Source organism: Python bivittatus, unplaced genomic scaffold (assembly GCF_059951505.1).
Source record: "Python bivittatus isolate LINGU-HERP-01145 unplaced genomic scaffold, Pbiv_v1 ctg000590_np1212, whole genome shotgun sequence".
NCBI lineage: Eukaryota > Metazoa > Chordata > Lepidosauria > Squamata > Pythonidae > Python > Python bivittatus.
This window is the reverse complement of record NW_028277086.1, coordinates 30,102,352-30,128,233: the sequence shown is the minus strand read 5'-3', so window position 1 is coordinate 30,128,233 and position 25,882 is coordinate 30,102,352. Positions and strand designations below refer to the sequence as shown.

The 25,882-nt window shown below is 34.9% G+C and overlaps 1 protein-coding gene across 2 annotated transcripts in view; it reads left to right on the top strand.

Annotated features, from left to right (window-relative positions):
- The window catches only part of ZFHX4 (zinc finger homeobox 4), a 174,655-nt gene that overhangs the window by 132,335 nt on the left and 16,438 nt on the right, over positions 1-25,882 (top strand). Inside the window, exons 5-8 of one of the 2 annotated variants that reach the window (XM_088149216.1) lie at positions 10,565-10,687; positions 21,086-21,216; positions 22,267-22,467; positions 23,377-23,497. In XM_088149216.1, coding sequence (XP_088005342.1) covers positions 10,565-10,687; positions 21,086-21,216; positions 22,267-22,467; positions 23,377-23,497 — 576 coding nt within the window. Of the gene's footprint in view, positions 1-10,564; positions 10,688-21,082; positions 21,217-22,266; positions 22,468-23,376; positions 23,498-25,882 lie in introns of both variants that reach the window. The other variant, XM_088149215.1, reaches the window with a different exon arrangement.

Genomic DNA, 25,882 nt, shown 5'->3' with positions numbered 1-25,882 from the left:
GATGCAACTAGTTCAAAGCAACAGAGAGCAAGAGTGGTTAAAACTCCAATCAAGCACAAGAAAATAAAAAAGATAGATGTAAATGTAGAACAGGAATAAAGTCAAGTCCGTATAAGGCGTACATTAGAAGGTTGGAAAATCCAGAAGCAGTTATTAATTCAAAAATAAGCAATTGCATAGGAATGATATGATCCTTCATGGCTGAGGATTTTGTGTGAGGAGTAATAATACAAGCAAGGAACATGGGGTTTTCAACTTAACTGGCACCTGTCAGATTTTAATTAATTGCTGATTCTTGCCTATTTCTTTAATAGCTACAATGGATTGCATATTTTAAAAAAGCAGCATCTGTAACCTGCCTGCACTTGGAGGGAAACCAATTCTGAGGGTTATCTGATCACATGGAAATAAATCGTATATAATTTCCTAGAAAGATTAAAGAGGACTTGCCCAACTCTTGATAGCTCAAGAAGAAGTTGTATTACAGATCAGTACCACAGTTATTTTAATTATGTTATTATAATATTATTTTAATTTAATTATATTTTAATTATCAGAACACCATGGTAATATATTTGTGTGTTCAATTAATTAGTTTTCCTATTCAAACATAAATTGAGTACATAGTAATATTTTTGGTAATAAATAACATTTTGTCTCATTTGCTCAATTTCATTAGACCTTGAGGAAGCATTCTGGTGTGAGACTCTTATTTCTATTCTCACAGTAATAGTTTTAATTGTGAAATCATATGTCACATTTTCTAAGTCACTTTTTTCCCTTAACCTAAAAAGTCATGAAAGCTCTGTTCCTAAAATAAACAGCTCAGCACCAATGCAGTAATAAATGTTGACATAGCATGGAACTTTATAAGGAACATTTGTTTATAATTTCAACTTTTACAGACGCTCACTAATACAATATTCTGGGTGGCTAACAAAGATAGAAACACTAGAATAGTTAAAACAGAGTTACAATAGCCAGACTGGGGGATATAAAACCAAACAATTCCGTAACATTCAGTCGAATGGTAGACTCGCCAAAGGCCCAAGCTCAGGGTCTCTTTGGAAAGAGCCAGCACTTCAGCCCTTTCTTCAAGGCAAGCAAGATCAGGGCTGTGTGGACCTCAAGGGAAGTGTTGTTTCAGAGGACACTTGTAGAATAGAGAAGGCATGCCTCCTAGGCTCCATGAGATGACATTGCTTAATAGATGGGGCCTGAAATATGCTCTCTGTTGGATCTTACCAGTCAGGCCAACACAATGGGAGACAGGTGGTCCCACAAATTAATTTATTTGTTCAATTTGTGTCCAAATACCTTTTCCTGGGATGTGCAGCTGTGAACAGCAGCCCAAAAGGATGCAGCTACTTTGAGGAGTCACAGAAAGGTGCTGTGTGAGCTCCTTTATGTAGTCCAGAGCACATTTTGCCTTTGAATCTGAAGCACTGCGTTAGATGATACATGCAGTTATAATTTTACAATGGAATTCCTTATTTTAGGGAATTAATTTTAATCAGTAATTATTAGTTTTGTATTTTGTTGTGCTCTGCCTTTTTCAATATGTGGCATCAGATAGGCATTCATAGTTATCCATTCTTTTTAGTGCACACATATAAAATGCATCATATTTATGATGGGATAGAGAGGAATCCCTAGAAATGACTTTAATTGGAGCTGTCAATCCTAGATTAACAAGACAGAGAAGCTACAAAGCTGCCCTACAAAGGGGAACCTCTCTGCAAAGGATTTATACCTTACAGTCATTGTAGATCTGAATTTAATCATTTCTTTGTAGCCTAGTGTCCATAATTTTGCATCCATCTATCTATCTATCTATCTATCTATCTATCTATCTATCTATCTATCTATCTATCTATCTATCTATCTATCTATCTATCTATCTATCTATCTATCTCAAAGTTGTCACCGCCCATCTCACAATGATGATGATGATGATGATGATGATGATGATGATGATGATGATGATGATGATTGTCAGTCTAAAGTGTAGGTACTCAATTTTTACATTTTCAGATTTTCAGATAAGGGTAAAAGGAATGATTCTGATGTTAGGTTACATTATTTTAGTGATCCTGACTAATCTTGAAGAAGCACTTAAAATGGAGACACTAGAAAATCTCAGGATTGTAGGCTAGACTGTGAAGTCAAATCACTTCCATAATGTTGCCAAGAAAACTATTTGGAGAAATCTGTGTTGCCACCAGGACCTAATCTTAATATGATTTACCATTTTAAGCTTCATATTAAAAATATTTACCATTTTAAGCTTCATATTCACATTTCTAAATTGTAGGATAAGAAAATACTTTGTCTTGACCATTCTTAATTCAAAATTTTGATTATTTTTTGTCACTTTAATTCTTCTGCTATATTGCCAGTGATGACTAATACCAAGTTTATTTCACTTCTCTAAAATTTCCCAGATTTCCTTTAGCCATTTTTTTTATTCCTTTGAGACTGAATTGGCTCACAACTTTCCTAAGGAATTTCCTTATATTAAAGTGTATATGTATGTGTTTACATCTTTCTGTTTAGTGATTTATTCTCCAACCAACTCTTTTTGCTTTACTGGGAAACACACATTTTGTCTGCCAGAGGTTGTATTTAATTCGGGTAAGATCTACATTTTGGACGCCAGGACTATTCTACAGTCTCTTGTGATAGCTGAAATCACTTCAGAAACTTAAAGGAAACTGCAGTGAAATTAAGCTTCTTTTGTTTGAGTTTTGTGTATGTATGTTAAGTAAAATAGATATTTTAAGCATATTTCACTTATTTTACTTTTACAAAGCAAAAAGTTGTGCAATGGTTATTTGGCAGCGTGTCTCTAATATCAGTGGTCCAATTCTGGGGCGATTTAGAGTCACAAAAACATATTGTGGTTGCCCATCTTTCCTCTGGACCAATAGATGAAAAGATAATGCATATTTCCTATTCCTTCCAGGTTCCCATAAAATAATTTTCAAGATGGCGTCACTTAGAAGCTTAATTACACCTAGCAATGTTATTTTTGTTTAAGACTTACACTCTAAAGCTTGTATTTGGAAGGCTGTTAATCATCTGTTTTGGAGGCATCTTCTGTTTGAAGAGGGGTCTGATCACAATCTAGTTTTAAGATTAAAAGAAATATAAGGTGGCACAGTTTCATAGTAGTAATATCTGGATAGTGGATTAAACAGTTGAATGGGCGACCCGTTTTTGTTCTTTGCATTTTGTTGTTGTTTTCTTTCAGATATATTATTATTATTATTTATTATTTATTTAATTTGTCCCCGCCCATCTCCCCACAATGGGGGACTCTGGGTGGCTTACAACATACTAAAAAGCATGAATACAGTTAAAAGTTATAAAACCAAACATTAAAAAATAAAAAAGCTAAGAAATCCAAGAGGCCGCTGGGGCCACAGCATGCCACTAAGGGGCCAGCCAACCCCAATTCTGATTTCTTCCCTCCCTGCCCCAGGCCAGATGGCAGAGCCATGTCTTTAAGTCCCTCCGAAAGGCCTGGAGTGAGGGGGCCTGTCTCACCTCCAGGGCAAGATGTTCCAAATATAGCTTCAAATGGTACCCATTTTTAAAACATCTAACAATGTTCTCTTTTGGTCCATAGCAAATGCCTCATTTTGGTTTTCTTTGTACAGATATAATAAAGGGTAGGCAAACAGTGAGCATTGCCAATAGAACTTAAAGATGATTAGACTCCTATAACATTATATGCATTATAATTGTGCAGACAGAGAAAGGGCAACAATGCAAGCCACATCCAGAAGCGGTCCACAGTTTATATACTATCAGTGGATCTATTGCATTACTATTTATCCATATCAATTAATTGATTACTTATGCAAATAGACACTCACATTTGTCTTCTTTTTTTAAGAAGCATTACTTTGCCAATACTTTTTGTTGTTGTTGTTGTTTAACAATTTACAGGTCACAAGAATACAGTCAGAATATTAATTGACGATAGCTTTTTATTGCTGATTGCCCTTGATTTTTTTTTTAACACATTGTAACTCTTCAGGATCATGTATTAATGTTTATGTTATTAAAATCAATGACACTTTTAGGAAATCATCTGTTTTTAAAAAATAATTTAATAAATAGGGATAATTGTGTATCAGTAGTATTCACTTTTCTATTTAAAATAGTATGTGTTAAAGACTAAAAAGCTTATTTATTTTCTAATATCCATTTCAATTTAAGTCACTGGCATAAGCATGTAAACTGTATAGCTTTTTCATTTTTTAAATATAATAGATTCAGTCTAGAATTTATAACAGTTAATCCTGGTTCCCATATCATGCAAACAAACACATATTTATTGCAGTCAACAATTAGAATTCCACTTTCAAAGAAACAGAATCATATTGGTCATACAGTAACAGCGGTACATTAAACATATCTAAATGGCTTGGAAGATTTACTGAAAAAAAGGAGTTATAAAACATAATCAGGCTACTTTATCATGGACTATAGATTCAGTGGTCCATTTGCTGCAAGAGAAAAGTTTTAGTACATATGGGATTTTTTTTTTTAAATTCCCCTCAAGAACAGCTGTTGGAAGCACATTAAAACATGTAAAATATGGTAAAGTTAGAGATTTTCTAAAGGTGGGGATATGTATTTGATTTAGATGTCTTACTAGCCTAAAAAAAGGAAGATTGATTTATCAAATAGTCTTTGGTAATGGCAGACTGATCTAGTTGCCCTTCCAAATCCACAATATATTACTTAAGCACTGACATCATCCATTCATAAACCATAATCAGAAGCGCATCTTTGAAAACTCATAATAGTACAGTTCTGGTGGAGTGATGTTCTCAAAGATAATTCAGAATTATCAATCAAAGTTAAAAAAATCCTTATATTAAATCTGAAGAAGAATGCCTTGAGACTAAATTTATCAGATAGTAATCTCATTCTCTAATCTTCCAGTATTCAAGCCACCTCCCTCCTATCATGAAGCACAAACTAAAGAATGATATGGCCCTTGCTAACCATTGGCCAATTTCAATTTTAATGAGACTCGTTGTTGTCATGGAGGCCATGAGTTTCTGGGGTAATCTTAATAGGGAAGCCTCACTATGATTGTTGAAGACTTCTAGGATCAATCCCAAGAGTTCTCCAACAGCATACTAGCGATCATCTTTACCAACTTGTACATGGACGTTGCTGGGTAACACAGTGGGTTTGGAACATCAACAGTATCCCCAGTATGTGTTATTTACCATATTAGGTGAAGGATCCCATAACCTGCCTGAGGTAGATGAGCATGATCTCATCTCAGTGGCTCTCTCCCAGTCTGAACTGATAGAAAGAATTTGGTCAGATTTAAACCACACACTCACATAACCAGGTTTCAATAATACAACTCAGATCAGCTCCCTCATCTACAGACAGATGAATGAGGTCTTAGATTAAACTGACATGGCATTTATCAGCAATATTACCAGAAAGAAGTGATCAGAAGTCAGCGATGAAGTATCTAATCTATGTCATTTGGGCCTTAGAAGTCTTTTCCAAACATCCATCCATCCATCCATCCATCCATCCATCCATCCATCCATCCATCTCTCTCTCTCTCTCTCTCTCTCTCGCCATTTTGTTTTTTACTTTGTTTTTATTTTTAATTTAAATTGTGGTTTTATTAGTTTTTATGTATTTTACTGGAGAAGACCCTGATGCTGGGAAAGATTGAAGGCAAAAGGAGAAGAGGACGGCAGAGGATGAGATGGTTAGATAGCATCACTGAAGCAATGAGCATGAAACTGAGCAAACTCAGGGAGTCAGTGAAGGACAGGAAGGCCTGGCGCAATATGGTTCACAAAGAGTTGGAGACGATTTAACGACTAAACAACAACAAAATGTATTTTACTTTTATGTATTTTGTTTTATTATGTATGCCTCCCACAGTCACTACATGAGGTGGGTGGCTATGCAAATAAACAAATAATTTATGGAATGTATATGCCACCCAACTTCCAACAACTCTGGGTGGTTTATAGTTGTTAAAAACATTTAAACACAAAGAACAAGAGAAAAACAAAACAAGAGAAAAGAACAAAGATGGCAAGAAAACAAACCTGGAGGAGGAGAAGGAAAGGGAAGAAAGGGTGTCAGCTGTCCTCACCAAAGGCCTTATTAAAAAATATTTCTTGAATGAAAAATTGTGTAGAGAACAATCACTGTGTCAGACCTCAATTTGTTTTAACTAGCTTTTAAATCATTTTTATCTTCAGCCTTTACAGTTGCAATGCACAAATACCTTATACAGCCATTGTAACCATAATTAAAGTTAAATTTGAGAAGGCCTTCAAAAACATACAGTTAAATAAAAAGAATGGTTTAATTATATGAAAAATTACAGTTATAAAAAGGGTGACAGTGTAGTATAGTGGTTGAAGTGTTAGAGTAGGATGTGGGAGTCTCAGATTCAATCCATCTTCTGCTCAGGAAGGTTACTGGGTGACTCTGACCTAGATACTATCTTTCAGCTCAAATTACCCAACAGAGTTGATGCAGTGGAAAAAAAAAAAAATGAAGGAGGAAATGTTTTATACTCTGCTCTTGAGTTCTGCAAGTAAATGTAAGACACAATAAATAAACATGTCCATAGTTTTGGGTTTTCCTTCTCTACACCCTATGGAAGTCACTGCTGTGAGGATATAGTTGTGGTCAGGTTCTGAGCCTGAAGAAATTCCCAACTAGAGGGATACCCCAAACAGCCAAAACAAGATGCAAAGTAGATCCTTCTGGAAGACTTCTCTTCTGTTAGCCCTACTTAAGTGGAAACACATCCAAGGTCATGCTTTTTGATCAAGTGCACTGCTGAACCAGAAAAAGATGACAAATTGAGTTCCATTATAACATCCCATAATCGTTACCCAAGATCATTAATGGCACCTTGGGAAGCACGCAGATGTTGCCATCCAGATTCTGCTGGGCATGTTCCCTACTGCCTCAGGTTTGCTGTGATTCCTGTTGTATTGTTCCCTAACTGCTATAGGTTTCTTGCCATCTAGCCCTCAGCATCATTTGGCACTGGCAAAAAGTAGCAGCTGTATAAAACAAAGGGAGACTATCCAATGGACCATAATAGTGGGGAGTAGTGAATTAAACAAAGAGAGATGGTGTCATAGATTAAGCTCACAAACATAAAGATCAAATAAATGTATTTTTTGATATCTAATTTTGGTTTGTCCAGATTTAACAGGGTAGTATTCATATATGCATATTTTTATATTGTATATAAAGCAGAACTGGATTCAGAGAAGCCTAGGAGTAATTGGACTCCAAATACATTGTAGTATTTAGATAAAAGTAGGTAATAATATTGTGGTGCAGTGATGAGTGTTACATTAACTATTAAAAATATGTCTGAATTCCAAGTTCTACTTACTTCATAGGTTATATTTGTAATGGTATAAAATAGAATTCCTATACTGTATTTAAAACAGACGTAAGGTCTTACTCCTATCTCAAGTATGATCCTAGTTCTCTTTGTTATATTACTATAATCCATACCCTTTCTCCCAATATTTTTACTGATTTAAAACATGAAATTATAAAAAACAAACAAAGAAAAGTACATTGCTGTTTTAACAGTGAATACAAATCACTGAATGCCAATTTCATAATACATTTTAAGCATGTGAAATTCCATTTCATACACCTAAATATGTTAGTATGCATAACGTTTAATTTTCCGTATTCTGCTAATTACATTTGCAACAATGTAGCAATGGAAAAAATTAGTATTTTCCCCATGCTTTCCTAAACAGAGTCAAAGCACCCTCAGTAATACATTTCTGCCTCTGAAATAGGTTTTTAGAAGGAAAGCTAAACATAGTTTTGAGAAGGAAGCCAAACCATTTTCTGAATGTGTCTGCCATTGAGAAATTAAGATTGCCAATTGAAATTATAATAATGATATATTAATGGTCATGGGGTGTATAAGTTACATTTGGTTTGTTTTTTCCACGATTATATTTTGTAAAGTCTTTATGACCCTCAGGAGCCAACCTGTAATAAACAGCTCTCACCTTCGAAATCATAAAACCGGCTTTCAGTACTTGAGCATTTGATCTAATTGCCTTGCTACATCAAAGGAAATATCTGAGGACTGAGAAAAATCACAGACGGGAGGAGGGGGTAAAGGGCAGTTCTACCTCCAAAGGTTATGTGCTTGTGCCTTGGTGGAGCCCTGTAAAGTTATGGCCTAAAAACTGCTGTTTGCGATTAAGTTGATGGGCAAAAGTCTACCTAACAATTTCTCCCTGCTGCTGACACAGAGTCTTTGTTCACATTTAGATTTCTCAAACTGTTGCTAGGGTCAGGTGGAGGTCAGACACCATGATGATGTATAGGAGAACATGTCTGGGAATTTCTCTCATACTTAAAACACATACCAGAAAAAAGAGCACCCAGCTAAAATTGCCTGATGAGACCCAGATGATGACAACGTCGCTGTTCTTTTTAAAAATTATTATTCCTTATTTTCTCCTGGTCTGTGCTCTTTGCACACACACGCGCGCACACACAAACATACACTGTTTTATTCATGCTTACTCTGACAGCATTTATGCTCCTTCAAAATAAGGATGCTCCGTGTCATTTTGACACTTCGTTTTCTTTCCCAGCTGGAGATAGACTGGTAAATCAAAAGAAGGGGGAGGAGATCTATCCATCTGAGAGCATATTCAGCCTGGAATTGCCATAGGTTGTGTTAGGCCATGAGTTTGGACTAGATGTGCAATGTGCACATGGTGCACGCATCTCTCTCTCTGTGTATACTTGCATTAACATAGCCCGGTCTAGTCACAATCACAAGCTTACAGCATCCCAAACTGTGCCCTCCCATCACCCTTAATAAACACAGCATTGTTTCCAGCTGTGACTAGGAACCTTACAGTGTTTGATTAGTTATACCACTGAGAGAGGGGGGAAAAGCATGCTAATACCAAGGGAATTGTTTATTCCATTCATTGCTGATTATTATTACATCTACATTTTAAGGAAGGCTGTTTCTTTTCTTTTCTTTTTTCCTGTTTCCCAATATTTCTGTTTCCCAAAAATATTTCTCCCCAAAAAGCTGTTGATATTTAGCTTACAGTATGGTGTACTCGAGAAATCAATGCAAAATATCCTGCTATATCTATTTCTATCTTTCCATCTATATTGTATATAATAGCTTGATAGTGGCTTCAATTGTTTTCTTGTATATTCAGCTCCACTGCAAGTAAAACACTAAGTAGCAATTTTTCTGTGCTCAGCTGCTCCGTATGACAGAGGATATTTCATTCTGCTGTCAGAATGTTATTAATAAAACATGGGGGGTGGAAGGGGCCACAATTTCCCCTTTCAATCACTATAGCATTTACAATGAAAATTTTATGTAGTGTGTAATTTTCAGTTAATGCTTGACACTTAAAATGTTGGTAGCTGCATTTTGTATGGTAGCTGAAGGGTTAATTGTATCATATTCCCCAAGCAAAAAATGCTCTGCTTATCAAAAGTGAATAGAGGCGTGTATGCAAATGCATGTCTGTGACCCTTTGCCTTTTCAGTGTTAATTTATATGGTCATTAAAGACTTTATGAAATTGAGCAGCCCGGTGTTTTGAATCCCATTTGATCACCTTCTCTCATCCTGCACTGGAAAATATGTGTCTGTCTGTCTGTCTGTCTGTCTGTCTGTCTTTCTTTCTTTCTTTCTTTCTTTCTTTCTTTCTTTCTTTCTTTCTTTCTTTCTTTCTTGTATTGCGATGAAAACAGCATGCTATGCAGTAGGGAGTTGCAAGTCTGGTTATCTGGCATTACTCAGATTGCTAAAATTCATTAAAATGTGACATCAGCACAGTCACAGACAAATGATCACAAGATGAAAAGGAACAGTAGGCCTTTCACGGATTAGTGCTACATGGCCTTAGCCTAGAAGTTAACTGCATAAAAAGATTAATCCACTAGTAGCAACATAGCTAAGATTTACTGAATAATTAAATTGGGCTGAGTTACTGTGAAGATTTTCATGTAATCTAGCTGGTGTGAACATGTAAGTGAGGTGTAGGTAAGGTCACTTTTTTAGAGGCAATATGCCAAGTTGTTTCATTTACCCCCAACTCGTTCCTCCTGAAGAAGAAATCTGAGATCTCCTTGTATTTACAGACTGAAATTAGCAAAATGTATGGATTCTAATCAGATTTATTTTTGAGAGGTTTCTCAAATACATTACTATATAGAACTTATTATGTTGAATACATTACTTTAGTAATACAAATTATTTGTAGCCAATAATATCTACTTGTTCTGTAGCACTAGGTATCACTGTATGTCTAAGAAAATATGGTTCCAGGGCTACACCATAACAACACAGATTATTAATAATTGATATCTCATCTCTTCTAAGTATCCTTTCAATTTCTTCTTTTCTTACAACGTCTCATTAAATGTAATCCTGATCTTATTAAAGATCATATTTACAACTGATGTTGAACGGTCCCTAAGTTAGCTTTTTTGTCATTTTTTTCAATGCTCCTTCACAGAAGAACAAGTTGAAGATGCAGAAGGGTCTGCTAAAAGCTCATCAGTGGCTGTTGCTGATGATAAAGACACATGTGAGAAAGAGAGAAATAAAAGTGAAGGCAGAAAAGCTAGTAAAGACTCTGGTAAGATGCTAGAATTTTTTTCACTCTTTTAAAAAGGGCATTAAATAGTTTTGTTTGTTTGTTTGTTTAATTTAAAACTGTCTGGGCATTCCTGTATTATCTATTGCATGTGTATTTTGCATGTGATTTTTATCAGTAGCCTGACATTGACCTATTTTTAATCATAACCATCTGACAGGATAGATGTGGATAAGCTGAAGAATATTATAGGACAACTAGTGAGATTATTTTTTAATCAAATCAGTTTGTGTGCTTATAATTTTTTAAGCACCTTTCATTAATCTTAGCTGTACTTGTATTCCTCTGATGGCATATTAATTTTTCATAAGATTCTATACTACTTGAAAAATTTCCCCTGTGTTCATGTTTCATCCCTTTGCGGAGCCCTAAGACAATGGGAATGCTTCCCCCATCAACCCTCTGTTCTTGATATATGATCACTTAGATTCAGGAATCTTCCCTGTTCGTGGCCATTTATCTGGTATTTACAGGAAAAAAAATACAGAAAATCCATGAAAAGGTTTACAGATGATTTGGCCAAGAAAGAGGAAATATCATTGAAAACAGATTATGAGCTGGGAAATATTGATTTCTAAGAATATACAAAGCTCTGTAATGAAAGCTACTGTCTTTGAAAACAGAACTCCCATGTCCTGACATTTACTTGTGCACAAACAAACCCAAGGCCAGCATCTGGCATAGATACACAAGGCTTTTTCTGTATTTGATTTGGCAAAAATGTGACTTCATCCATGCTTTTTATTTATGAGATGGAAATCTATGGTCACAATGAATATTACATTGGCTACTTTTGCTGCACGCTATTCCTAGTTATATTATGCTGGATTCACTGAAGCAGAAGAGGTGCTGAAACAGGTTGAAAGCTATTAGTTTCAGGTGCTCATATATCTTTTCCTTGAATCTAAATGACAGCAGCAGATAAAAGAGCTTGTATTCACCATAAAGACATTTAGTTATACAGGAATTATTATTTTACATGCAAATTTATTTTCATCTAAATGAACCATTATTTATAGAGATACTGCTAAAATATTGTTTACTTTGTCAGAAGTATGAAAACACTGGTTTTTCTTTATGCCAAATTCATTAATATTTAAGGAATAAAGATTTGGCTGATAGATTAATGTCAACTATTTATCACTGCTCAAAAATATCAACAGCACCAGAACTATTTTGCTTTTGAATCAGGAACTGAAGAAGAGCTGTTCATAGCAAAGTTTGATCTGTAGGGATTATTTAAAATATACATGCCCTTTCCTTGGAAGGTGAATCTAAAAGCGGTATTGAAAGATATACTGCTTCAGCTCATTACTGGGGTCACTGTAGAAGTGTAATGGAAAAAGAGACAAATTTTATTTGTGAAACATTTGGCTTCTTCCATGTTGTGCTCTGTCAAGTAAGCCTTATGTTTCAGAGATCTTTTCTGCCTAATTTATTTGCTATAAATCATCTGAGTTCTTTGATTAAGCACATTTTTAATGGGCCAATAGGCAAAAATGGTGGTCTTCAGAAACATAGATAGCAGATTCCATGAAGATTAAATTCTCAGAAGGATCAAGTTTAATTAGCCTCAGCTATACTCAGGTTGTCCTGTGGTGTAAGAGTGTTTTAGTTGTGCAGTGAAATACCTTTAGATGCTAAAGGCAGATGCTTTTCTGTTGATTTTATAAGAAGCTTGGAAAAATGAGTTCACATTTTAAATTCTCAAACTGACCTTTTGAATCCTACAATAGAATTCTCTAAATTAATTCTGCATATAAAGTATTCATTCAATGAGGTTAATTCTCAACACAGCTGACAACTATGTTTAATGACTGCATAACTGCTTATGTATAATTGAATGTTAATTTGGATTTTCTTCTCCTGAATTAAGTATTGGCAAAGAAGTCCCAGGAAAACCAACAAGTTAATCATAACCTTAACAAGCTAGACAGAAAAGTGCTCTCGCCCCTTTTTAGCATATAATGCATTAGAAAAAAAGGGATTAACATGTTTGGTGCTCAAGCATTTATATAAATTGTTGTTCTGTATTGCCTTCCTTATCTCAGATGGAGGCTTTCAAAAAAGACTTGGCAATAAGCAAACTATGTTTACTGAATATTGATTTAGAAGACAAGAGCCTCCTAATGCCTCATTTATATTGTCATTTAATTCTAGTGCCACTTTAGATTAATTATAATCCAAATTACAACTCAACAAAGTGTAGGAATTAATATGGAATGCATCCAGATTAATACATTTGCATAGAAAATGTAATAAATTTCTGACATGGCTAAAGGGAACACTATTTAACAAGGTGGTAAATATAAGGAATAATGGAAATTCACCTTAATTGTTGCAATAAAACTATTCTTAAGTTCTAATTAGAAAGAATCCTGTACTGACTTCTATAATTTTTAGGATTATATTATATTTTAATAACATCAATTGATAAGTCAGAAGCCCTAGTCTTTATCAAGTTCATTGGTTTATAAATACAACTGTTTATAGCATGTTTGTAGTACTTTATTTCACAAGTTTATATATTTGATTGGATTTTCCCTCTTGTAAACTTAAATAACGTAATTTATTTATGTTAAATTCATAATCTTTGTTATTTTAGGATTAAAGATTTATAAAATGCATGACTATTTGAATCACACAATTCTGGCTTACTTGTAAGAATAATTTACTATTCCATTCTTATGACACAGACCTGTACGTTTTTATTCAGAAACCCAGAAAGAATCAGTTGAAGTATGAGTAAGCATGCCATGCAGACGCAGTCAATGGATTATAGCCAATGGGGTCTGCTTGCCAATGAGACAAATTCCTTCTTCCAGTCCTTCCCCTTATCCTATATGCACTCCCTTAATCTGCTCCATATGATTAAGGATCCCCTGGAACAGATTTAAGTCATGTGCAAGCACATACATCATGAGTACAGCAAGAGGAAATCCCATTGCAAAATACTGATGGATTTGCAGTCTTAGGTAGTTATTTACCATTGACTTTTGCCTTGATCTTAAATGATAGCATTATTTTTTTAAAAGAATTGTGCAGAAAGAAATTGAGAAATACTTGTATTATTACCAGAATAATTGCAAATGTGTGTGCTTAAAAAATATTACCAACTCAGCATCAAGCATAGTATAGTACAAGAGTACTATCTTCAGTATGAGGCTACTTTTTATACTAAACCTTTAAGAATGTACTATGCAATAAGATATTTATTTATTTATGTATAATATTTGTAGTGTCATTAGCTCCTGAAACAGTCCATTACAATCCTAGCAATAGTAACTGATGTTTTGACAAATTCCCTACCACTGAATTGACTCATTTGAAAAGTATACTGTATTATATTTACGTCATGGAACACCTTCACATTTTCGGTAGCTTCTGAATGTGGGTCCAAACATAGGAAGCAGACTCATACTGTATATGGCACATGTCTATTAGGGATTGTTTGTAAATTCATATATGATATATGTAGACTATATTCTACCCCCCCCCCAAAAAAATCAGATTCTTTCAGTTTTCCATGTTAATAATGCATTGTCAGTTCTATAAATAGTTGAAGTGTCATATAAATCAGACAGCTGATGTTTTGGCAATTGTTGGTCATGAAAAGGCTTGTTTTGCTCATCCTACTCTTAGGAAACATGTTAAAAAACCAAATTTGCCACAACTTAATATATAGAATGCAAGGAATACAAAAAAAAAAAAGGTAGTTCTCACCATAATTTAGTGTATAGCAGACAAATAACAGACTAGGCATTGGGTACTTGGCTTTAATCATAAAGAATAGGTTAAGAAACAGAATACTGCAGGTGCCCCAGCTGTGTGGCTTACTTTAATCAAACTTTTATTGAGGCAAATGTAGAATTTTCTTCGGTACTGTGTATGTATATACCTAATGTAAGAGCTCCAATGGTACCATGTTTGCCAAAAGGGATAACCCTGAATTTAAACAATTTCCCTCAGAAGGAAGAGTATGTGTATATATTTGTATACAAATACACATATACAAATACACACTTTGATGCAATGCTGTCTTCCCCATTGTATCAAGTTGGGTAGCCAATGGCAACTGAGAAAACTCCTTGGGATTTCCTCCCCCATAAATGTGTACTAGTGACACACTTTCCTATAGGCGTACATAAGTTGTATAAAGGCACACTCCCCAAAACATTAGATTCAGGCTAAAAAAGGTATATTAAGCAATATTTATATTAAGTAATATTAATGACTGATTAAAAATAATTTTCCAAGTACAATCAATCGACCTCTCTTCTGTATCTTTCAAACATTCTCTGCCATACGCAAACCACACTTCCACACAGAAACACACAAGCATACACTACATTCACCTCCCTTCTTCCAGCAAAAAATGAAGAAAAAAAAGAGCTGGGTGCATTGGAAAGGCAGGGATGAGAAAAGGGGAAACAAACCGAGTACAGATGGGATATGGAGAAGAAGTTGCTGCCTAGGGAAAGAAAGAAAACAAGGGAGATAGAAACTCTGTTTAGGCAACACAAAAAGGGTTAAAATTAACCAGAGACAGGAATGAGCACTGCCATCAACTAGTAGCACAGATATTCACACTTTTAGCATCTCCTGCCTGTACATCCCTCAGATAATATAAGGCAGCCCATCCTTCCAACTGATAAGTCATTTGGAGAATAATTCATCTCCTTATCAATTAAATATAGTTTACAACCTATTTTTTTAATCTAGGTTGTACATATTCCATCATCCTTTTTACACAAATATACTCATTTGTGAAAAGTAATGAAAGTAAAACCAGTATTGTTTTTGTTATAGTAAAAACCAGTATTATAGGCTAAATGTATGCCTATATGTAGGTATTATGCTTATAGCTGAATTGGGAATGATGCCCAGTGGTTTACAATATAATAAACAATAAATGTGCATACCCACAAAGTACATGTCCATACATGATTGCATAGCAGCAATAAAAATAAAACATAAAAATAAGGAGATTAAAAATAGAAAACAAAAATTGTCATCTTTTAAATTTAATCACAGCAACATTTATCTTTAAACATTAATCTTCAGAGTCCCTATGGTCAAGTTTGATTTTAATCGCCTTCTAGAATAATGCCAGGTCAGTGTCCACCAGACGTCAGGAGAGAGGCTGCTCCAGAAAGTAGAGACCACCATGGAAAAGCACTTTCTCCAGACCCCCACCTCTCTCACCTCCTGTTTGTGTGAAATGTTAAGCATTCCTAGTCAGGTTGAGCATATAGAATAGGCTGGTTCTACTTGAAGAATGTTGAATAGTACCTGTGAGGGTTCAATTTCAGCCTGTTTGTTCAATCCAAGTCCACACTGCCTCCAGGTAAGAGTTCCACAGCATTTCTATCCTGGCCAAGATGGAGATGTATAACTAGGTATATTGATGGTATGTTATCCTGAGTTTTATACAGATGTTGAGAAGTAGGTGTAAGACCCAAATCTTGAAGGACTCCATAAGGGAGCATCTACCAACCTCCTCCCTCCCCCCCAAAAGAATAAATATTCCTTTTTACAATAAAAATGAACAACTCTGAAGAACTTTGACTCATCATAAATAAATACCATGCTAGTGCATACTCTTCAGTTGCTTGTGCTTGGCTCATACTCTAAGGAGAATAGCTAAACAAACTGCAGGATCTCCTTTTGTGATTTGCCTGCCATGAACAGGCAAACGGGAATTCTGGTTTGTACATCTTTTAGCCAACTGACATAGAAGTCATTTGTTCTTGGAGTCTGACTCCTAACTGGCTTGAGAGAGGTAATCCAGGAATTCCAGTTCATGTATCATGATAAATATATTAAACAAGTAAATTGATTTGATTAGTCAGTCTTCCTTGATAGGAGAAACCCAGGAGAAATTCATTCCCAGTAATTCCTAACAGCTGGATTTCTTTTAAGGGTATATATAATATTTAAACTGACAAAACAATATAGCTGTACAGTTATAGTTACCATTATAACACTGTAATATTCACATTTTAATTATACACACACACATATTAATGTTTGATAAGATCCAAGTTAAAAGCATAAATTGATAATTTAAAGAAGCTTGTAGATAATTTAAAGAAGGTTGTACAGCAGCATAGTATTATAAATTGCTCTACAACCACATAGCTTCTTTAAATTATCCTCCTAGGATAATTTACTTATAGTAGATCCTTCCATAAGTAAAAATAAGCATTTTAGAATCTATAGAAGAAAGTGTATTTATAGTATTTTGCTGCTGTGTGCTCTGATTGTTCAAGAACACTAATATTGAATATGAGAGAGGAGTATATGTTACAGTTATCAATAATTCTGATGACAAGAATCTTGTAGTACCATAAAAACTAATACATTGATTATAGCATAATCTTTTATGGACTACAATCTACTTCATCAGTTGCACAGAATATTATCTTGAGAAGAGAATTGTGTCTGTGTGTCTGTGTGTGTGTGGCTGGAGAGGGAAATAGTAAAAATAGATCAGAAGGAAGCAAAATGTAGAAGGTGGGTGTTAACAGTGAAATTTATTCATAAATAATGGCCATTCATAAGGCAACTGTAGGTGAGATAAGTACAGATGTTTGTGTCATACCCAACAACTGCCACATGAATGGTCTTCTATTAATAATTTTTACTGTCTACACTTCCTATATTTCACTTTCCTCTAACTTTAATTGCTTCCACTTGACTTCTCCTGCCAGAGGGAGTGACCACTGTTCTGTCATATGGAAATATCACTCTGCATTTTCAGAGATTTCTGACCTTCTAAAGTGGTTGGAAACATACTAGAAATAATCTCCTTTGAAGGCTCAGGAATCCTAATGGAATCTGACTGTCTCAAAGGAAATTTCCAGCTGCCATGTCCAGCAGTTCTGGCTCGGGCTGTAAATACAATTTAACCCAAGCACCCTTTTTTCTGTAGGCACAGCCTGACCATCTTCTTGTTTTTTGAAGAACTGGTTGCAGTGAAACACATATGACAATGGATGAAATACACAAGACAGAAAATCTGAAGTGAAGCTGATCAAACATATAGAATTTGTTTGAGGGGATTAATCTATGGACAGTAATAATGACAAAGACAGTTTAGGTCTCCACTCTGAATTGGTGGAATTCTTTTGAACTTTGGCAGACATGATGTGGTAGTAATAGACTGTTGCAATTTATATAATACACATTGTGAAGATAAAATTGCTTGCGTTCATTCCAGTTCCAATATCATTTTTACAGCAGAATCAGAAATGCTTAGTCATTCGTATGGATACCACAACTTGCTCACCAGGAGGAAGTGGACATACTGTTTGAAGAACTGAGGTCACCCATTGGCACATCAAAACAGGGTTCTAAATCTGGATTTTTGGGATAGTTATTGCCTCTTGGAGGAAGAATGTAGTGCTTGCATTATGGAGATGTAGTTCATCCGTCCTTAAGAAAAGTAAATTCAGATGAATGATTCTGAAAGCTATCACTTTGTATCAGAACTGATTTAAACTTTTTATTATGTGCAGTGAGCTCTCAGCTTCTGCACATCTTGCATAAATCTTATTTAGATAATGTCTAATTACATTTCAGGCTTCATTTTGGAAAAATTTCTGACATAGTCAGGCTTAGTACCTTTGACCACTGCATTCTGGGAAAGGGATCACTGCTCCCCATTAATATAAAATCTTCTATTCATGAATAAATATTATGGGATGTTGAACATAATGGATAGAAACATAGTCTATAAGATAGGTAAAAAAATTGGGGGGAGGTGGGTGTTGTATGGGGATTAAGAAAAGCTTTAGCTTGAGCTTTTGCCTTGCATTATATATTGAAATGTAAAGTATCTGTTTATTAATTTGGACTTTATTAGAGTGTTGCATGTTTAAAGATTAGAAAGCAATCCTTTTGAATGTGCAGAAGAGCAGCACCTCTGGTGGTGACATTAGAGGTATGTTGGTTGGAATTGTGCATATACCTGAATTTTTGTATATAGATGATGTACTATTGTTGGTTCAGAGTCTAAATGGTTTGCAGCAAATATTAGATTGGTATTATGGAACAAGGAGTATTAATCTGAAACTTAATGTTATTAAAAACCAATGCAGTTGGGTTTGACCAGGAAAATGAAGTGAACAATTGACACATGTGACATAAGTGATGAAGATCCATGTGAATCTGAAGAAAGATATGACTGCTTTAATGAGTTGCAATAAAGACGTGGCTTTCAATTAGGATGGGTTGGCCCTTGCATGGAAACCTGAAAAATGTCACAGTTTCCTTAAAGTGATACTGCACTCTGATATATTACTGTTTTAAATCATTTTTTAAAGCATGCCTTGGTCTAATATTTACACCCTACGTAGTGGTCACTACATCACAATTCTTAGGCAGAACAGATATATTCCAAATTCAAAAGGATAGATAAGTAAGGTTCTTGAACTTCTTGACCCAAACTTTCAGTATAGTCTCCTGTAACTCCTGAATCCCTTAATCGGAGAAGAGGCACAGGAATGGGGTGTGAGAAGGTGCATAAAGCTTCCTCAAATGTTATTCATACCATTTTGCTGCTGCCTAAACAGCTCAGGGCATTTTAATGCATTTTAATAAGGAAAATACTTTGCTGTGCTAATCTAATTTAAGGGTAGAATGATTGGTATAACAGATGGAATTTTTTTTTTGGTTTTAAAACATGATTATTAATATTTAAAATGCTTTAACCTCCTAGACCCTTAATATTCCTGAAAATCCTAAACCTTTATAAATGATATCAAAACAAGGCCCTTCCCATTTACAATTTATTTGAATAATTTTGATCTTTAATCAATCTGTAACTTTAATTTTATTTTTAAAGTTTCACTAATTCTATCCTGTTTCCTAAGTTTAACAGGAGGAATAATACACTGAAATTGTATTTCTATCAATTTTAATGCATTTCTCATAAAATGTATTTGTATATTTTGAAAATATTCACACAAAATATATTTTGCAGCTTCTGAATTGCTTATTCTTACAGTGTTTTCTGTTTCATCAAATAAAAAATGTTCTTTTAAGAGAAAGGGTTATTCTATTCATCTCTCCACCAATATGCTTTCTGTTCATTATAAGTATTCTGCAAGCTTTTCATCAGTTACAATCATGACCCTATTTTAAAATTAAAACTAAGACATTAGACAGTGAGGTCAGTTTGTTCATTTATATGAACTCTGTGTGGATTTTAAAAATCAAGATACTTCATGCATCTCCCCTAGACAATATATTTATGTTGGGTCTGATAGCAATCAATGGTTTAGCTTCATTGCATTTCAAGATGTATTTGCACCCAGTTGTCCAGTGATAGTGTCCTCACCCTGGAAATAATTTAGTTGCAAATTGACTGGAAGATGGTGAAAATTGAAAGTTAAAATTAGAAATACTCATAATAAACAGCAGAAAAAAGGTCAGATGATGCCACACTATGATGAGATTGGAATGGTTGGTAAATGAGGTTTTGTGTTTGTCGTGAGATGTATGTGACAAGCCTACCCAATGCTGTTGTAATATCCAGCCTAGCAGAAGAGACTACCCTGGAAATTGATGCTGGAAAGAATTTTCTTATGATCTAGGAAATTATAATTGCATTCTTTTCTTTGATGTGTACTAACCCGGCTATATTAAGAGGCTAGCTCAGGCGGAATATTAATTATATCATTAATACATACTATTGTAGTATTTAAGTACAAAATACATTTTAACTTCAGTGCATCAACATTATTTGTCATTGTATAGTTAAGCTTGTGCTATTTCTTTTAAATGAATTGTAATATAGTTATCCCAACATTATATCCAGTGAAATCAGTGGGATTTAATTAGTCATGAATAACTTAAGTCCCATTGATTTTAGTAGTCTCCTAGAGGTATGATGAAATCTGGATTCAACTCAATATTTATTAAATTTTGTGTAATAATTGGGAACAATAGAGATCTTATATGAGTAACATCACAAATATATTCTTAAATGTTTTAGAGACAGGGGAAAAAAGAATGTTTGGAAATTAATTGTTTTGGAGAAAGAACTGAGGCTGTGATTTCGTATTGCTTAATGTTGTAGAAAATTTCAGAGTGAAATACTAGAGAGATCTAGTTATTGATTACTGTTTAGGGCAGCATAAGGTTAGCTAAACAAGAGAGAAGACTACATTTTAATGTATTTATAGAGTCTGCTCTGCTTCAGAGATAAGTGTGCTGTCACCTTTGTACCTGTTCAGTTTCAAAAATAGTTCTGCTGTAAGATGTAGTCCTGCAATATGTAAAAGTATAGTGAGAGGCCCCAGTAGGTCATACAGTAAGCTCTAGTGACAATCATAGCTATTTATAACAAATTCTTCTATGTTGTTTTGGAAGCAGGAATAAACACACCAGAGAAGGAACCAAAAGTAAATATTTCAGCAGGGGAACAACCACTACTTCCAGCTAAAGAAGATGGTCCACCCAAAAAGACCAAATTTTCTGAAGAAAATAAATTTGGTCATGACCAGGTAAAAAGTATTATTACAATGTTTCTATCTTAGGGCTTTTTTCACGAATAATTTTAATGAAATGCTTTAATTCACCATGTGCTTTGTTATTTGGGCAAGTAGCATAAAATCTTTTTCAGCTAGTCACATGAAATTAATATTTCCAAACCAGATTCTTAAGTTATAATATTATCATATATGACTGCTGTATTTCTTTGGGTACTTAGGGATCAAAAAAGAAAAACCAGCATGAAAGTAGATACTCAGGAAGGAGGAAGAAAGTTCTTGGGAAAATAATCCTGGAAACCCAAATTTTGGATGAAAGTACACTTTTTTTTCACTAGCTGACATGGCCAATTAGTGTTTCTGAGCTGACTTCTTTATTTATAAATGACTTCTATACAGAGCGTGAAATATAGCAGGATATTAAATATCATATATGTATATTGTATGGTATAATCTAAAAAATAAATAACCTAAATATGTACAGTGTGTGCATGAGAGCCAGTATGGTATAGTGGTTATGGTAGTGGACTAGAAAGTGGGAAGATCCAGTTCTAGTCCGTCCCCAGGCATGGAAGCTGGCTGAGTGACTTTGCACCAGTTGTTATCTCTCAGCCCTGGATTGATTATTATTAATCTATTATAAATGATAGATTACAGTCCATAACCTTCAGTGAAGAACCCTTCATCCTGCAGTGGTTTGGTTCAGGCCCATAATAATTGTGTGGAAGTGGCTATGTGTACTGAAGATATGAAGTCCAAGGATTTTACTTATACAGTATATAATCTGAAACATTTGCTGTCTAATGAATAGGCTGCAGATAAACCACCATGTTTCCTCTTTTCCATGTGGAATTAGACCTTTATTTTTAGGGCATTAACAGAATGTGACAATAACGATAAATTCACAGAAGGTCTTGTTACCCTGAGAAGCTGGCTAGAAGAAGCAGAAGAGGCACTGTCCAATTCTTTTCTTGAAGAAAACTGTAGAATTTACTCTAGTTATAGGTCATTTTTTTTTCAATTTATTTGTCTAATAGTCTACATTTATGTGGATTTTTTTTTCAGTTTTACCAGTGCCCTTATTGTAACTACAATAGCAGGGACCCAAATCGTATACAGATGCACGTCTTGTCACAACATTCTATGCAGCCTGTTATCTGCTGTCCCCTTTGTCAAGATGTCCTGAGCAACAAAATGCATCTGCAATTGCATCTGACCCATTTGCACAGTGTGTCACCTGACTGTGTGGAGAAACTGCTTATGACAGTAAGTATTTGAAATGTTGATGTGTATTTTACATGTATGTGAACTGTCAACAATGCTGAATATATGCTGGTATTTATAAATGGGATTAGAAAGTTGGAACAAGGGCTCCTGAGATCGCTTCTTGTTCTGTCAATAACTTAGTTCATCTTTTTGGCCTATTCACTTAACCTTAATTTTCAAAGACACAGGAGTCTTAAGCTCTCATTAAAGTCAACCTTTCAAGATCAAGGTGCTCACCTCTGTGGCTCCATGCACTTCCTAAAGCAGATTGGCTATTAACTTTTCCCTGCAGGGAAACTTTTCTTCTTCATTTGCTGTAACGTATTGTGACGGCTAAAAGCATTGGAAATTACTATTTGTTTGTATATTTATTTATTTACTTAGTTTATGTGGCTGCCCATCTCATATGCATGACTCTGGGCAGTTAACAGTTAGATTTGTTGTTAATTTTATAAGAACTAATAAATAATGGTGAAGAGCAGTACACAAATACCCATACCTTTTATATCCTGTATCCATAATAGAGGATACTAGGGCAGAATCATAACCTTGTGGTTTATTTAGCTGCCTTGAGCACAAGGTCAGATACACCTCAGTTCTTATCATTAAGGGTACTATCATGTTTGGAAAAAAGAATATCATTCATACCTATCCAGATGTGAGAGATAGATATAAACTACTCTTTATTAGAGCCCTCAGAAGTAGTACCTTTGTATTACCTGAATTGCTTAAAATACCCACACTCAGCTCAGTAAAAATGGAGGTTTTAGATATCTCTTTTGCTCAGGACAATTGGGTTAGCAAATTTGACCCACACCATTTCTGCTATGTTTATGAGCTAATTTTAGGCTCTTGGGTGATTTGTCTAAATGTGATAAGCAGTATCAAAATTATGTTTTCTTCCCTAAGGTTCCTGTACCAGATATGATGGTGCCTAACAGTATGCTACTGCCAACAGTTGCTTCAGAGAAATCTGACTGTGACGCCACCTCTACAAGCCTGAGAGCTGAGGGGTCTGGAAAATACTCAGGTATAGCCATGAAAAGCCAGACCTGCAGAATTGGAAGTTCAGTGTCTTTTGCCAAAATATTCCTTTACTTTGAAGGAGGTATCAACCAAAGAAAATAATGCAGAGATTAAAGTCTGGTTTGCTTTAACCAATTAATGAAATCAAGTGTGTTTTGCGACAGTGTGACATTGTGGAATATTTTCTTCAGGGCTCAAGCTACTGTGCCACGGTTCTCCCTCTTCTTACAGGAAAATCTACATTGTAGTTAGGCATGAAGTTAATAAGAACAGTACAGCAGTTTTGGGCTAGCTCCGTTAAATCTGGTTTTATCTGTAAGAAAAGATACTCAAAACTTTTTCTTTTGAGACAGAATTTAATTACATTTACATAAAAATGAATCCCATAGTGAGGAGCATCTGCATCAGACTTCAGGCAGTCATGTTTATGAGGGTGTGGTGCAAAGAGAAAGGCTGAGAGCAGAGACTAACAGCGGCTCTTCTTCAAAGAGATGGATCTAACTGCTAGGGATTGCAGGCAAGGGTAAACATAAAAAAATAAACTCATTCATATTTTCCTTAAAAGAAAAAGTTAACCACTCCAGTAGATAAAACAGCCATAAAAGTTTTTCTTATTTCTGTAGCTGGAAAACAGAAAACAATAAGGGGAGGAAATGGTTAAAATAAGGATTCTCCAGTTCCATCATCTCAAAACATTTTGGTTAGGCAGATCATGGTAGTTTGATTGCAAAGGTCACTCTGATTTGTGGGCAGGCCTTTCAGTCACTGAATCCAGTATTTCCTCTGCCCACTCCTCCTCCTGCCAATCAAAAGCAATCACCCACAGATTTAAAAAAAAAAAAATCAACATATAAGAGAGTCTTTTTTCTCAAGTACAGGGGGAAATTCTCTGCCTTGTTTGAAAAATATATTTCAGGAACATGTTTAGTGGAGCATTATTATTTATTTCACTCAATACAGATGAATGCAGGGATGGTAGCAGGATTTTTTGGGCCCAGGACATTGTGGATAGATTGGCTCCTCAGTCCCATTCACAAAAGAAAGTTCACTGTTATATGTACTGATGTAAAGCAGTACAATTTAAATTGAAATCCAGCTCATTTTGTCCATGGGGGGAAAAGTGGGACCAGGTGAAGTTAGCTATGGCAAGTTTAAAATAGATCTGGAAAACAGTTTGCTTCTGTTCTGTTCATAAGAAAAAAACATTTAGGCTATGCACAAGTATGAAGGAAGTATCTGATACAACTTCAACAGGCAAAACTCTCCAGAGTTTTAATTCCATCCAAATGGTCAGAACCTTTGGAATTCTTGTTTGCATACAGCTGATAAAGACACAAGATCCCTGCTCACCTCTGGTGACAAATCTAACCCACGAGTTATGAACCACTCATATTATTTTAAGTCTTTGTATTCTTAGGCTGATTATACTATATTTGGTATTAAAACAAAGCAAAAGTGTAACACGTTGTGGCAGACAGGGTTAGATTCAAAACCCAGACCTGAATACATTCAACATTAAATTGCTTATTTTAGGGCCATTTGTTGTGGCTTTAGATTTATATCTATTAATAGGCATAGCACAAGTCACTTGCCCATTTCTATTTTTGAATTAAAAGATTTAAGGAGTTTGAACTAGCAGCAACAACTCAATCCAACCCTATTTCTTCCCTACCACGGATTGCTGCTATAGTGAACTTGCTATATGCCCATTGCATTTCTTCAAAGTTATTTTAATTACATGTGTATGCACTTATGTATCAATATCTTTTTATATTTCACAATTTAGAAGGTAGGCCACACTAATGGAAAAAAGATAAGGAAGGAGAACAGTGACAAAAAGAAAGAAAAGAAAGGAGGGAGAGAGAGAGAGAGAGAGAGAGAAACAAACAGACAAACAGGAAAGGCCAAAAACTACTGTATGTCAAAATAAACTACGATCTCATATCCACTGTCCATGCATCCATGTTTGATTCCAGTTTTTCTCTGTAGCATTATCTTTTTAAATGTCACTCACACCTATGACTTTATTCATTGGCTAAAAATCCTGGAAGATTCAAGAAAGCTCATTTAATTAAAATAATACCTAAATATTTTCCTTTCCAACTGTGATTCAACAAGGACTAGACAATTGCTTTTTTCAGGAACTGTAGTTCTGAGTCTGAGCCCCTTGTTGTCTCTGGAATAGATGCATCAATTTGTATGCATATCTTCTTTGTAAACTTAGGTAGGACATGTACTATGCATAGTCATTTTTAAACACTATATTTAAAAAGGCAACATACCAATGTACTAAAAAAGGGAAATATTTAATCAGTACATGCTGAACTACCTATGCTGATATATGATTGCAAAACTATTAACGAATGGTCACTATTTTAGAGTCCTATGT